Source organism: Eurosta solidaginis, chromosome 3 (assembly GCF_040869045.1).
Source record: "Eurosta solidaginis isolate ZX-2024a chromosome 3, ASM4086904v1, whole genome shotgun sequence".
Classification (NCBI taxonomy): Eukaryota; Metazoa; Arthropoda; class Insecta; order Diptera; family Tephritidae; genus Eurosta; species Eurosta solidaginis.
Genome location: NC_090321.1, coordinates 12,874,878 through 12,890,935, shown reverse-complemented (window position 1 = coordinate 12,890,935; position 16,058 = coordinate 12,874,878). Strand labels below are relative to the sequence as shown.

General features: G+C 32.1%; 2 protein-coding genes across 14 annotated transcripts in view; one reads left to right on the top strand and one right to left on the bottom strand.

The window, feature by feature from the left end:
• Window positions 1-14,399, top strand: part of mam (mastermind) — a 366,289-nt gene extending 351,890 nt beyond the window's left edge. For 12 of the 13 annotated variants that reach the window (XM_067770881.1, XM_067770880.1, XM_067770882.1 and 9 more), the window contains one exon: window positions 30-14,399. In XM_067770881.1, the coding sequence (XP_067626982.1) occupies window positions 30-823 (794 nt within the window). In that variant the 3' untranslated portion in view covers window positions 824-14,399. The remainder of the gene's footprint in view (window positions 1-29) is intronic. The other variant, XR_010950490.1, reaches the window with a different exon arrangement.
• The window catches only part of Synj (synaptojanin), a 566,615-nt gene that overhangs the window by 241,984 nt on the left and 308,573 nt on the right, over window positions 1-16,058 (bottom strand). The gene's annotated exons all lie outside the window — the stretch shown is intronic.

Here is a 16,058-nt window from a genome sequence, read left to right as displayed (position 1 = left end):
TTATATAATTTGTTTGCCATATCTTTCAGGTGGTTTTATGTCTAACGCTGGTGGAGGAGGTGGGCCCATGTCCAGCGGTGGTGGTGGTAGCATGGGACCCGGTCCGAACCCTAACATGCAAATGACACCAGCACAAATTCAGCAGCAAATGATGCGTCAGCAACAGGTGCAACAACAACAACAGCTACAATCACAGCAGCAACAAATGCTAGCGAATGCAGGCGTTGGCGGCGGACCCGGACCGGGAAGCTTACAAATGCAACAAATGTTACAACACCACCATCAGCAACAACAAGGCGGCCCTAGTGGTCATGGACCTGGCCATAGCAGCATGATGACACAAATGCAAATGGCTTCACTGCACATGACTCAATCACAACAACAAATAACCATGCAACAACAACAATTTGTACAACAAACGACATCATCAGCAACAGCACATCAACAACATACACAAATGATGCAAATGTCACAAAGTGTGGTGAGCAGCAATACATCTACAGGTAGCGGCATGATAACCGGACCAGGTCCAACTGGTGGCCCAATGGGCGGACACGGTGCAAGCGGTTTAGGACCAGCCAATAATAATCTCACAAGCAATATGTCAGCAGCTGCTGCTGCCGCCGTAAATCAATCAAACAACTCCTCCGCGCCTTCCAATGCTGCTAATGCGATAAATCAAAGCATCAATTCGGTGGTGGCCAACAACGATTTGTGTCTCGAATTTCTCGACAACTTACCGGTGGACAGTGGCAACTTCTCAACACAAGACCTTATCAATTCACTAGACAATGACAATTTCAATCTGCAAGACATTCTGTAGAGCGAGTTAATGACAATGCCATAGGCAAAAAGAAAGAGAGTATGTACATATTTTCGAAAATCGATTCAATTGGTTCGAGAAACATGTACAGGCTAAGGTGCCAGGCCGTATTGCCAATAGTAGGAACTGCAAAGCTACTCATAGCATGTTTGTACTCTATATTTATATATTTGAGCTGGACAGTGGAAAGGTAGCTCCTGATGTCGAAAAAAAAATGTTTCTAAAATTTTAATGGATTCAGGCATGTGCTGAGGTTAATTCCATTAAAAAGTACACAACTGTCAAGATTATATACATACGTATACATATGTAAATATATATCTATAGCACATGATATGTACATGAGTACTTATGTATGTGCATTCATTGTGTGTGTTGTACTAGGCCGCCACCATGTAAATGAGAAATTGTAATAGGCAGTGGGCGCGGCGGTCTCCAATAGCGTTACTCAGAAATCAATTTCGTTGACGACATCGCTTTCTTTAAAATTTAAGAACAATTTTGACTTCATTTTACATAACGTACTTTAAATCGTACTTTAAAAGTTAAATGTTAAGCATTCACTTTTTTATTGCATCTAATCGGTTAATTAGTATGTAGTGTGTGTGTGTGCGTGGTGTTATTGTTTGTATTAAGCCGCTGTCTAAAAACTGATTTGCTGACGTTTGTGCTAAAAGTTTGCAGAATTTGTATTATTTTAATAACATTCCATGGAAAATTTTTAATAAAAAAATTTTTATTTTAAATTTAAATACTTGCTTTAATGCACCCTGTATGTCAAAACATATGAATTGTGTATGCAAGTTCTTTTGAACCACAACAACAACAACAACAACAACGACATATGTACTTAAAATGGGTTGAGTAGAAAGCAGATTACCAGAACCAAACACAAACAATTATTGCAAAAGAAGAAAAGATGTCAGAGACCGAATGAACTTTTAGCAAATCGATAGCATACATACAAACATACATACGCGTACTTATGTGCGGGTGTATTTATGGCGTGGTACATTTAATCATGTATTTTACTACCACACACGCGCATGCCAATACAAACCCTGCAAAAAATACGATTAGTCTAGGAAGAATCAGGGTTGAGTCGCAAAGGAGTATGCGACCAATGCCAGTTTTGATCTCTTTGTATGAGTTGAACTGTTCGCTTTTGTTTGAGCATGTCCTATAAAGAGATTAATTGTACCCATTTATACACGAAAGGGGTCGATAGGACTAATTCCCTTTGTACCCATATGGGAACATATGAAGACTAGCTCCCTTTTCTGTCCAATAAGGACTCAAATAGGGTCCATTGAATTTTCTGCCGTGAGAAACACAGTCGAGGCGTTTGTCAAGCCACCAAATCTATTTGATGCATGTTGTTTGCCCGCTTTTCAAAAATGAATAAGAAATATTCTTCGAAAATTTAACCCTAACTCCGGCGTAGTTGTTGCTGTTGTTGTTGTAGCAGTGCTTTGCCGCACCTAACAGCTGCGACCGATCACAAATTGTCATCAATATCCTCTAATGGGAGTCCAAGGAAACTTGCTGTTTCAACAGGGGTGGGCCATAATGAAAGGGGTGTTAGAGGCGTTGGTTGGTGTCATGTGGGGACACATTGCAAGCGGGGCATACATTTTGTATGTCGGGGTTGATTCTGGATAGGTAAGAGTTTAACCTGTTAGAGTAACCAGAACGAAGTTGAGCTAGAGTGACTCGCGTTTCCCTGGGGAGTATGCGTTCCTCTTCCGCAATTTGTGGGTCTGTTCTTTGAGTACTGGAATCGGCGTAGTCGTAAGGTTCGGTATAGGGCTCCGCATTTTTCTTAAATAATTCGATTCAAACACCTGTAATCTTTTTTATTTTACTCATTTCCTTGCCGTTTTTTTTTTAATATTTCTTAAAATGGGCTACATTGATTTCAACCTGACTAATCCCAACTGTACCCGAAAGTGACTAAACGGGATCAATTATGCGCAAATGTAGACAAAGAAGATCAATCGCAGACCAGTCATTTTGGGATTAATCGCACGTTTTTTTGTAGGGAACTTAAACAACGTACATATGTATATAAATACATACATACAAACACATGTATATGTAGAACTACATACAGTTACTTTTTTGTAAGCTTGGGATTTTAAATTTTACTTTTAATGATGTATTTTTCAAAAAAATCTATACGAAACGCTGGAATGCGTTTTTGTGCATTAAATTAAACAAATAACCCGAAATGTATATCTACAGTATTTGTACGTAACAATATTAAGATTAACACATACATACATACGACTACATACATATGTACATACAAACATACATAAAATAGTTAAAAAAAAAATGTAAAACAACAAATTGGTGATATTTTTTCTATTATTAAATAATGTTATTAACAAGAAGCAAATATAAAAACAAAGCAATTTTAAAAGCTCGAGAAAGCTGAAAGCACAGTGCAATAGCACATTTGGGGGTGAAATAATTCAAGTTCAAGTTCACTCTGATCCACAGCCATACTCAAGTATTTAAGCCGCTAAATTTTTTACGTTCACAGCTCCAATTTGTTGGATACAACTATTCATGTTTTTTTTTTTGTTTTCAGAGCTTTTAAAGAATATTTCGCACATAGCTACACTTGCGCGTGAGAAAATAACAGCAAAAATGATTTGCATATTTTATTAGTTTCGTGGATTATAAAAAAAAAATGTAATGAATTACATATGTATATAATGAAAACTGTGTAAACCAATTGCGAAAATGTTTTCAAAATAAATTGAAAAATCTTTTAAATACTTTATGAAAATCTACATTTTTTTGGAGTGTGCAGAAATAATTTGATTATGCGCTAGACTTGGACTTAAAAGTGTAAGTTTGACGTTTCTCATGTGAAACATTTGATGTTTTTTTTTTTTAGATAATCAAAAACACTTTTCGGAAACAAAATTTTCAAAAATCTATATGAATTTTTGTGGAATAAACTTCAAACTTGTACTTTGGCAGACTTAAATGAGCTTGATTTGCTAAAAATTATATGTGACCTGGAATCATGAAAGGGCCCTATTGTGCGAATATACCGTTGTTAACTTTTTGAGTGATCCTTATAGGAAATTTAACGCTCTTTCCAATGGAATAAACCCCAGTTTTCTATCTTTCTTAGTTTTTTCGCAAATCGCATTTAAAGCTAAATCGGACCGCAAATAAGATTTTTTGAAATATTTCGATCCATGCGCCACCTGACGGAGTTTTTTTCTTATTATTGCATTGTCATCGGGTTCTGAACTATATTCCAAGTTTCACGCTTGTACCTTATCGGGAAGTTACTTAAATTTGAATTACAAAATTCGTTCACAACGACCCACAGTGTTTCGTGTAGAACAAGCTAGCTGGACAAAATTATTTTATGAGATTTTCCGTTTCATATGCAGCCATTTATTACAACTACGTCATTTTTTTCGGCCATATGTTCTTTTTTTTTATTTTTTTTTCCAAAATTTTACTTCATATGCATACATTTGCTTATTTCATATACAGTAACTCATGTGAATAAGTGACATAGATCCAAAAACATTTAAAGGACTTAAGAATATTACTTTATTGTACTTAAATTGAATGGAATACAAATCTCAATACTCTAAAAAATTCTAAAAATTCGGAAAAAAAATTAAAATTTTTTATGAAAATTCGTCGAATTTTTTAAATATAATTTAGTTTTTGTTATAGATCGTGACAAATTTTCTTATGGGAAATTAGTTAAAATAAATTTGCGAAAGCGAAAATTGTAAGAATTATCGAAAAAGAGTGTCTACTTATTTATGTGAGTGACTGTACATATGTACATACATATTTTGTATTTATTTGAGTATTTATCCTGGCACTACATTTTTTACAGAATTATTTTATAGTACCAGTCAGGAATGTAAAAGTGAATTACAATAATAATAATAACAATGTAAATAATTAAATTAATTATGTCAAAATTACTTATTACAACAACTTAAAAGTAAAGTATCATACAAAGTAGAAAAGACAATAGATTTAAATTGAATAAAACCTGATCCAACAAAAAGTTATAGGGTAGGTTATCTTTTATAATTATGTTATTATTCGCTATCATCACTTTCATTGGATGAGTCACTTGTGGAATAGTCATGAACATCAGCAACACTACTGTGAAAGCTTGAAACAACTGGGGTATTTATTGACTCCTCAACATTATCGGGGGACAGTAAATTTAAGACTTTTGAAGTCAAACTTTTAAATTTTTTCTTAGGTATCTCCCTAAAACTGTTAACTAAAGGATCCGATGTTATAAGCAACATATTCATAAGATCTCTATTCGTGGCTTCACGCGTCTGCTTTTGTGTGTTATAATACCTGAATCGTCTCAAATCTTTGTTACGGGCTTCCTGTGCTTCCTCGGAAAGTTGACCAATAGGTAAAATTGCTGATTTTATAATTTCAGTACTATGCACTAAGAATTTATGAACTGTAACAGGCATATTAAACCATGGATAGAGATCTATGTATAGTTTTTTAGTCTCGACCGCAAATTTTTCAAATCTTTGGATATTTATATTGTACCCAGATGCTAATGCGCGAAGGAGAGTGTCGAATCTTTTGATGAGCGTTACATCCAATCCCGTAATCTCAGCACTAGCCTCAGAATTTTCGAAAAACCTACGAGCAGTGTTGCCGTCATTGGTATTGCCGAAACCTGGTTTTGGTTTATCTTCATCAATCCATTGTATGTACCTGTTTTTATGCCTTGGTGACTGGTGCGGTAGGTTGTGGCAGGTTGAAGTCAATGATCTTCGCCTTTTTGCTTTTGGTGTGCTCTTGTTGACCTTGCGCGTTTATTTTTGTATGTTTTATGGCTACGTGTTTGTTCCCTGTACCAGGGAATTGGTTTTGCCGTTTGTAGATCAGCTTTAAAGGTTCAAATATCTCGTCGGAGCTGGTAGATACATACATCCTATTTGATATGTAGAGATAACTAAATCTAGAAAAAAAAAAAATTAAAAATAGATGTGCAAAGAATTCGCAATGGTTTTTTCTTTCGACTATTAGGGAATACTTGCGACTATAACATATGTAAAGTTAAGCCCGGATGTCCGCTGATGTATGTAACTTTTTTGTTCCTAAAGTTAAAAATATAGGGAAAAAATACCTTTTCTTCTTAATAACGGAATGTTAAATATATTGAAAATACTCTAATTATGAAAGAATTACTATTAAAAAATTTTTCTTACCTTCGAGCTTAGAATCCATCAAAAAAATTATGTAAAAGTGTTCACTTAAAAGAAATATGAATCTTAATATTCAACAAGAATTTTGCAAATTAATCAATGCATTTTACGGCCACTCCTGCCTTCTTACTTCAGTTACTCAATATATATGAGCAAAACTCTCAAAAAAAGCAAAAATCCCGTTATTTTGTTTGTTTTCTTTCATTTCTCATTACACTTTTCTTGGAATAAGAACTTTGTTTTTGTCCAGCTAGCTTGTTCTACACGAAACACTGTGCGACCGGCCGCTACACAGAGTCAAGTTAAACAAAAACTTGTTTTCGCACAATAGGCCCCTTTCATAATTCCATGTCACATATATGTTTCAATAATTTTCATGAAAATTTTTTAAAAATTTTCAAACTTTCGAATTTTTTCCAAAATCTTTTCGAAATTCGCATAGATTGTTGACACTTTTTTTTCCGAAGGCCGTTTTATATTTTTTGCCATAAATTTTATTTTTGATATGAAGCACAAAAAACACTTTTCGAAAGCAAATTTTTTTCAAATCGATATGAATCTATATCGATATGTATCTAAAAACATACATTCTAGAACTTCAAATTGGTAATATGTCAGACTGAAATAAGCTGGATTTTCTAAAATTATAAATAATGTTTATGTGGATTTTCAAAAACCTCTCAAATTTTGGTTTTTACAGTTTCCGTTTTACAATACAATATAATTTTTGCAAGTGCTACAATATTTTGAGATTTTCGGAGTCATACCGCCCCAAACAATGATCATGAAGATGCCGCACAGTGTTACGAATGAAATAACATTTTTTTTAATTATCGACAGTTAAGCAGCATAAGTATACCTACAGACATACCTACATATATACACCTGCAAGTAAAAAATTAGTAGCAATAATTATACGCAAATTGTATGCGTTATTTTCTTCTATTTTGTTTTTGTTACATTACAAAAAAAATAATAATTTAACATAGTTTCGAATTCGAGAATTTTTAAATATTGTTCATTTAAGTTTAATATCTTTATCGGAGGGTATTCCGATTTCTTACCATACAAAAAAGTATGCGGAAATTCTAAAGTACGCTTTGAAAAAAAAAAAAATCGAAATTTTTGAGAGTTTAAATTTGTACATTGTTAATCATTGATGAATTGGACTACAAAACTGCATACTCAAAAAGTTTTTTAAATAAAATAAAACAAAAAACAAGTTTTGAAAATAGATTTTCAATTTTTTCGAAAACGTTTTAAAATTTTTTTCGGAAACACGTTTAAAACTTGTCTACATAGTTCTCATTACACGATTAATTGAAGTTTTTTTAATTAACGAAACTAAAAAAATAGCAAATAATCGATAAATTTTGTTAACAAGTTTTGCTACTATTTTTTCTTTCACGCAGGCGTATCAGCATACAAACATACATGGTATAATACTGTTATAAACACTACAATTTAAATGCTAAAATTAAAAAAAAAAATTAACAACATATTGAAATAAGTATACAATAGCAACTTTTGTAATTATTATAAATTGTTAGATTTTTTTTTTTTCTTGTAATTTAAGGATTAAATTAGTTTTAAGGCAAACATCAAAGACAAGCCCAGCATATGAAAACCGTATACACAAACCGTTATATAGAAAGCTTAGAAAATGTAAAAAACAACTAACTCAAAAATCGTTGCCGTTAAGTTCTAAGTTCTACATTTAAAATATTATTATATAATTGTAAACATACATATATACAGCATACTATATACATATACACATTCATATATATACGCACATGTGTGCATATATGTATAAGTATGTACAGTGTTGTGCAAAACAAAAGCAAAAAAAACGCTGCTTTAAGTTGCTTGATTTTCTCTCGCTATTCAACTCACCGAACTAATTCAATGCACTTTCATGAACATGATATAACATATTAACTTGTGTCCGATGTTCGCAAGCGCCATCGTAAAAAATCAGTGATTTTTTGTTTTGCACAGTTCCATACTACGGTTAAATGCTCCTTTTTTTGTGGTACTTCTTTGTAATTAACTTAAGTTCGGCAATGTCCTGTCGTTCTTTAACTTATTAAGGATCATTCCTTTGTTTTTTAAATAGTTTCATTAACCAAAATATATATGACTTAAGTTATATATGTTAAACATTGAACTTGTTGCTTTTGTTTTGCATAACACTGTACAAAAACGTGCATGCAATTAAATTTTATTAAATATGTTATGAAAATAAAATGGGGTATAAAAAATTGCAAATGCTCCATTAAAAATATATACATTCATACATACATACATACATATGTATACTATATTCAATTAGAGCGTAACAATTAGTAATTAGGCAAAGAAAACCAAGTTAAAAAGGTTTACATGCATAATGATAAAATTTTTAAGGACAAACGTTAAAAAAATATCTATACATAATTCATAATTATTATGGTAGTTGCTAAGCAAAAAGAAAACAAAAAAAGAAAAAATAAAAAATTTACAAAAATACATTAACAGTTGTTATTATAAATATACTATATACACGCAAATAGGCATAGATAAATACGTACGTACATATACATACTTAAAACAATAATAAAAAAGGCATAAAAGTATTCAATTTAAATAAATGATAGCCCCTTACAAACATACATATATATATATATAATATAGGGTGGGTCGATTTGTGTAGACGAAAGTTAACCGATATCGCGCCATCGATTTTTCGATAGGATTTGGGCTCAGGAAAAAAAGTTCCACTACGCATACCCAAAAAAATAATTTTTGAGCTTGCGGAATTTCATTTTTTTTTACGTTTTTCGACTTCAATTTTTAAGATTTTTTTTATGACGTACTAAAAAAAATTTCATATGTATACCCTTTCCGACACAAAAATGTCCGCTAAAAACGTTGGCGATAACAGTTTTTTGAAAAAAAAAATTACAATCAAATGAAAATTTGTTTAGTAGGTCATGAAAAAAACCTTAAAAATCAAAGTCGAAAAAAAGTCAAAAAAAATTAAATTTTGCAGGCTCGAAAATTAGTTTTTTGGGTAGGCGTAGTGGAACTTTTTTTCCTGAGCCCAAATACTATCGAAAAATAGATGGCGCGGTATCGATTAATAAATTGACCCAGTTTGATATATATACATATGTACATAAGTATATGCATATGTAAAATTGGCAACATTCTTTGACCTTCCACCGCTAGCTCTTCAGATGAGTTTTAAGCTCATAACAGCAAAACAAAGTTCGACAAAACAAAAGAGGATGGATGAAAATGGCCTAAATTAGAGTTTTTATTTGTACAACTGCAAACAATTTTAGCAAATTTTATCAACCATTTTCTTCTTTTATATGTTTTTGTTAATTGCAAAAAAAAGTGGCAGTGAATATCTAACTAAAACTATGCAAACCCATCTTAGAAACGTTTTAAAAAAATCAGAAAATTTGAGAAGTGTTTAAAAATAGGTTTCGCATATTTTATTTAGAATTTTTTTGAGTATGCAGTTTTGTACCCCAATCAATTTTAGTCTAACAAAGGGCAATTACGCAGTCTCCAAATTCGCATTGATTTTTGGCAAACTCTCTTCCAAAAAGTTATGCAGCTTTTCTTCCATACAAAAAACAAAATTAGGTGCTGTTCGCATGAAATACTTAAATTTAAAATACTCTTCGAAAAAAAATTGTCAAAAATCAATGCGAATTTCTGAGAAACTTCGAAGTTGTTTTTGTTAGACTACAATTAATTCGACTACAAAACTGGTACCGAATCGTAACATCCGTGATCGTATGACTCGTCACGTAAACACTTGCACCCTTATTGTCATTGTAGTCGTCGACATCGTCGTCTTTTTTCAGTCGACGTCACATCGTATCAACGTCGTCTTCACTTCGCCACCAAATCGGTTTTGGCTAATAAAGCGCCAAATACACGACACGAATATTTCCGCGAACATTCCGCAATCTTGTTCGCAGCTTTGGCCATACACCATATGAACTTTTGGCCGAACATTAGTTATCTTTCAGACAGCGATGAATACGGACAACAATTGTCGCAATAAAAAAGTCGCATAATCATTATTCTTTTTAATTCTATTACAATAATCTTTGCTTTTTACTTGCCACAATGATGGCAAAGATTTATACATTTCAATAAATTCACTCAGAAATTTTTTATTGTCCATTTTACTTTTCCGCGCACGTCTGTTCCGTTCAGAAATTACTACGATTATGAGCTATTTCGCCATACACGCACGAACAGTTCGCGCAAATGTTCGCCAAAAATTCAAATATTTTGATTTTTGGCGAACATTTGCGCGAACTGGCAAACACCACCATACACGACAGAAAAGGTCGCAGAAACATGACATAACGGGAATGTTCGCGGAAATGTTCGTGTCGTGTATTTGGCGCTTTAGCCAATACCAAACATATGTTGATAGTCGTTAATAGTTATCGATAACGACTATGGCAATACCGAATTTAACACATCGTCGTCGTTCAGCAACGACGACGACAATGACAATAAGGGTGATTTTCGGATTATAACAAACGTAATCATACTACTTAATTCTTATTAGGCATGATGATATATGTCGAGTAATTGAATGTGATAGCTGAATTGATTATTTTTTGTTATTTTTACAATCAGTTCGACGTGTTTATGTTTTATAGGTTACACCTATATGAGACTACTTTATTTTCGTGTATTTTTCTTGTATTTTATCTTCAATTTTTTGTCGCACTCCCTCCTAATACGGCTTCAGTACTAGTGTAAGTGTGTAAACTATATTTCAAAAAAAAAAAAATAACGAAATACAAGAAAAATACAATCTAGTTAATTAAAAACAAACGAGCCAGTTGGTAGTTCGATAGGTTTTTTTGACATTCGGCGGTTTTTTCCTTTTTTTTTTTTTTTTTTGACGCATGAAAATTTTGTGTTTAGTTTGAAAATTCGGTGCATAAAAACACAATTAAAATCAACTTTCTTGTGAAAAAAGTGAACCATTATAGACCGAAATAATTTTCGCGTGTTATTTACATTGTTTTTATTGTTAAAAGTGTTAATGTAAAAATAAAATGTAAAATATAAACAAAAACATGTCAAACTCACTAATTTTGGCGTAATAGTGGTCTCGCTTTTTCATGATAGAAATTGTTTTTGTGTTTTAAAGTTCCGATAAACTTTCGTCAGTTTTTTTAGCTTGGAATCTAAGCAAAAATAAAGTAGTGTCATATATGCTTTATGACTTTGAAATATGTTCGAACTCACTTTTGATCGAATACTCCCATTTAACTTAGACTGACGCATCACGTAAGTTTTGTTTTTCATTATCGTATTTGATCCGAGATCTTAGGCTACGATTCGTCCGCTGCGCACTCAAAACACTTTTTCGAAATTCTAAGCAAGATTTCATTAAGAGTTTTAAAAATTTTTCGAATTTTTTCAAAATTGTCTTCCTAATACGGCTTCAGTACTAGTGTAAGAGTGTAAGTGTGTAAACTATATTTCAAAAAAACAAATAAATAAAAATAACGAAATACAAGGAAAATACAATCTAGTTAATTAAAAACAAACGAGCCAGTTTGTATTTCGATAGGTTTTTTGACATTCGGCCGTTTTTTAATTATTTTTTTTTTTGACGCATGAAAATTTTGTGTTTAGTTTGAAAATTCGGTGCATAAAAACACAATTAGAATCAACTTTCTTGTGAAAAAAGTGAACCATTATAGACCGAAATAATTTTCGCGTGTTATTTACATTGTTTTTATTGTTAAAAGTGTTAATGTAAAAATAAAATGTAAAATATAAACAAAAACATGTCAAACTCACTAATTTTGGCGTAATAGTGGTCTCGCTTTTTCATGATAGAAATTGTTTTTGTGTTTTAAAGTTCCGATAAAGTTTCGTCAGTTTTTTTAGCTTGGAATCTAAGCAAAAATAAAGTAGTGTCATATATGCTTTATGACTTTAAAATATGTTCGAACTCACTTTTGATCGAATACTCCCATTTAACCTAAACGACTGCCACATCAAGTAAGTTTTTTTTTTTCATATCGTATTTGATCCGAGATCTTAGGTTACGATGCGTACGCTGCGCACTCAAAACATATTTTCGAAATTCTAAGCAAGATTTCATTAAGAGTTTTAAAAATTTTTTGAATTTTTTCGAAATTGTCTTCGAAATTAGTTGACATGTTTTCGGCTACCAAGTGCTTAAAGTTTATTCTAAAATTAACAAAAATAAATAAAAGAAGAAAATAACTGATTAAATGTGTTACTAATTTTTACTGCTATTTTCGCGTGCACAACTGTAGTGCTCACAAAAATAGCACACTTTATTTTCATACAGTTGCAAAACTGCTTGGGTTTTTAATTTTTTTCGTATTTTTTTTCCAAATTTCTAATTCAAATTTAACAGCGCGATGCACGCTTGGTTCGTTAGTCATTAGTTGGCAGTTTTTATTCGTATTTAGTTTTAACTAATTGAAATTCGATATACGAGTATTTATATAAAAACAAACTACATAAACTTCCAGCTAGGTGTAAATTCCGCTAATGCCTTTTTTATCTTATGACGTAAGATGCGTGCTTAGAACAACCTTCATAAAAATTCAAAGAGTTTAAAGAATTTCTCACAAAAATGTTAAGCCGCTAATTTAGAATTTCCAACTTCTGCAGAATTTTTATATTTCTTTTTGTAGAGGGTGCCAATTTTAATTCATATCACATACAAAATGTAACATTCAAAATTCCTTAGTAAACAATTTAGAAAAAGCTACTTTTCGTAAGGGGAAGGATGATATAACGAATGAAAAGGGTATATTTTTACTTGGGAGAAAATTAGCAACAAGCTCGCGAAAAAAAGTTCTCAAAATACTTAAATTCTTAAAGGTTGCAAATTTTGAAGACACCTTTTTAAAATTTGTTGCATTTTGTTTAAGAAGGATTATTACGCTATTGTTGTTCTTGTAGCGTTTAAGACACTCCCCAAAAGTTATGGGAAGTGTTCTCGATGTTGATGGTCCTTTGCCGGATATACATCCGGTACGTTCCAGTAACAAGCACTATTAAGGTACAAGTCCGACCATCTCGGGAACGATTTAATGTGACCACATTTAACCTTCTCGGGCATCCCGCCCCACACACACTAATTCCATGAGGAACGTGGGGTCGCCAGAGCGTCGGCTGCTAAAGAAGCAAGATTCGCCACCAACCAAAACAAAAAAAAAAAAACAACAACACAGAGAACTACATGAAAATAAAAATGCGCCGTTTAGTTTATATGGACATTAGTGCTTAAATAACAGCAAACAAAGCAAGCTCCGTGCTCTGTTGCTGCAGAATTTTTTCTTGTTAGATGAAGCACTGATTCGTCTTCCAATTACATTTTTCCCAAAATACAGTTTGTTCGAATCGAAAATAAATTATATTCAAAAACCTATCAATTGAATAGCAAGCATTGTTGTTAGAATCCAAACAAATTTATTATTATTTGGAGCTAAGGAGTAGCGCCACAGGTTTTCAGTTTAAGTATTTGATTTTCTTTACCACAGTATATAAGTATGTAAATACAAGAGCAAAATTCCAAAAGTAATAGAACTCATTTACTCATTAGCAAGCTGACATTTTACAAGGAGGCGAACAAAAAAACACAAAATACTAAAACAAAAACTATGTATGTATATTAAAAAAAAAAAAATTGCTAAGCTTAATCAATCTTACATCTTAAAGTAATACATGATATATGGCGTACAAAAGTTAAGCAAAAAGGAAATACGATTTGTTCTAATTTCTTATTATCACAAAATTAAAATTTAAAAAATAAAAACCTAGAGCGCAGGCAAAAGTAACAAATGAATAAGGCAAGCAAAAGTAAGCAGTTAAACCTTAAAAGAAAATCAGCTCATTTATTATACAACAAACACATTTGATAAATAAAAGAAAAAAATATTATTAGATAAAGTTCCGCAACACAAACAACAAGGCAAAACGTTTGGTTTAATAATTTTTTTTTTTTATAAATTGTAAACAATAAACGCCCAGCGATTCCGTCAAAAGCGCAGCATTGCATATTTTTTAAGAATGCATTGTAAATGTTTTATTAATTTTAGTATGCATAAGTTTGTTTCGTTTTCATTAATTTTATTTTACTATTTTTTTTCTTCTCCAAATAGTATAGAAATATGTATGTATTTACTTAACGTTTTCCAAACTGTTTATATATATAGTTTATGCACACAAACTCAAAGTTTCTTCCTAAAAGTAGGTACGAGTATGTACTCATTAGCAAAAAAAAAATAAAATAATAATAATAAAAAAAAAAAAAATTAATACAAATGAGTATTGTATTGCTTGGTTTCGATTTTATAAATTGCAAATATTATAACAATTACACATAACTAAAACAGTAGAAAATACATACATACATACATACATATAATAGTAGTAACAGTAAAACAAAAACGTAGCAACAATAAGAATTATTAAAATAATCATTATGTATACAATTAAGTACAGTAAATGAATCAAACATAAAAATACATAGTAAAAATATTACTTTTGTAAATAAAACATAAAAGAAATTACTTGCTATTATTATTATTATTAATATTATTATTGATATTAGAGAAAAATTACAATGTTTACAAACTGCGCTGGTTACTAGGACATGTTTCTGAATTTCACTTCTTCATCAGCTAGCTTTTCGGGAGCTGAGTATTGAACTCGAAATCTCCAACATTCATACTTTATACTAGTGTAAAGGCAGATGCCTTTATCCACTCAGCCGTATGAATGCCCCGCTGCTCGCTTTGCAATTGGTCTCTAAGTATTGGCTATTTGTTGGTATTCTTGTATACACCATAAGGTACATACTAATTCTATATGTTTTTAATCCTAATTGCGTGAAATACTTATAGGCGGGCTATCGAAAGCTTAGTAATATTGGGTTTAAAGCAATGCTTTTATAAGCAGTACTTCCGCTGTTCACTATTATTTTGTGGCGAATATTAGCATTTCTAACATCACTATGCTGTTAATAAATAACCAAGTATGAGTATGAGATACAACTGTTCCACAAGCCATGTTGGTGAAAAGTCTAGACGTTTGAAGAATTAAGTGACCGAGGCTAATTGAGAGTATAAAAGCAGCGCGGTGCAAGCGATAATCAATCAGTTTGATTTAAACACGCTATTAGTGAAGTATAATTGTAGTTGTGAAGTACTACTCCCAAAGTAGTGTAAATAAATACCATTTTGCCATACTGAACCTTAGCGTTTCGAACATTAATAGAAGGTGCATAGTAATCAGAAATTCAAGAACAATTGTATGAGGCAATATGAGCACGTCTCGCTATTTAAATGCAGATATTATTATTATTATTGTTGCTTTTCTAAGGTAAGTTTCGACTCTATGGCAAAACATGAGGGTTATCGCCTAAAATTAAGCAAACTGCATAGACTAGTTTGAATTGTCATAACGGTAGTGATGACAACGTCCACTCGAGCTGCTGCACTTAGTGCCTTAGTGTGAATACCGCACCTCCCTATTCTAATAGAGAAAGAGACAACACTTGCTGCACTCAGACTTCAAAATATTTCTGAGCTAGAGATCGGAAACATGACAGTACATATGAACGTTATAAGAAAATTCACAGGAAATCCCACATTACAACTAGTTACGTGATGCACTGGCCCCTACGCTGAAAATCTCACGTAGATTTCAGGTGTCCATTGTGAACACAACTCTTTGGGAAACAGGGAATCCATATGCTGACCCTGACTTACAGGTCTGGTTCTGATGACGGAAAAGCGGGATCTGATATATATGGGCCGAACTTCAAGAAATCGATACCAATGGGAGGCTACTACAATATTTTTTAGGCAGAAAGCCATGCAATAGAAATTTTGCGGTAGAGGCACTCTCACGTTCCATGCAGTCTTACTCAATTACTTCTAAGTTAGTGGAGGAATGCATTGTAGTTATTA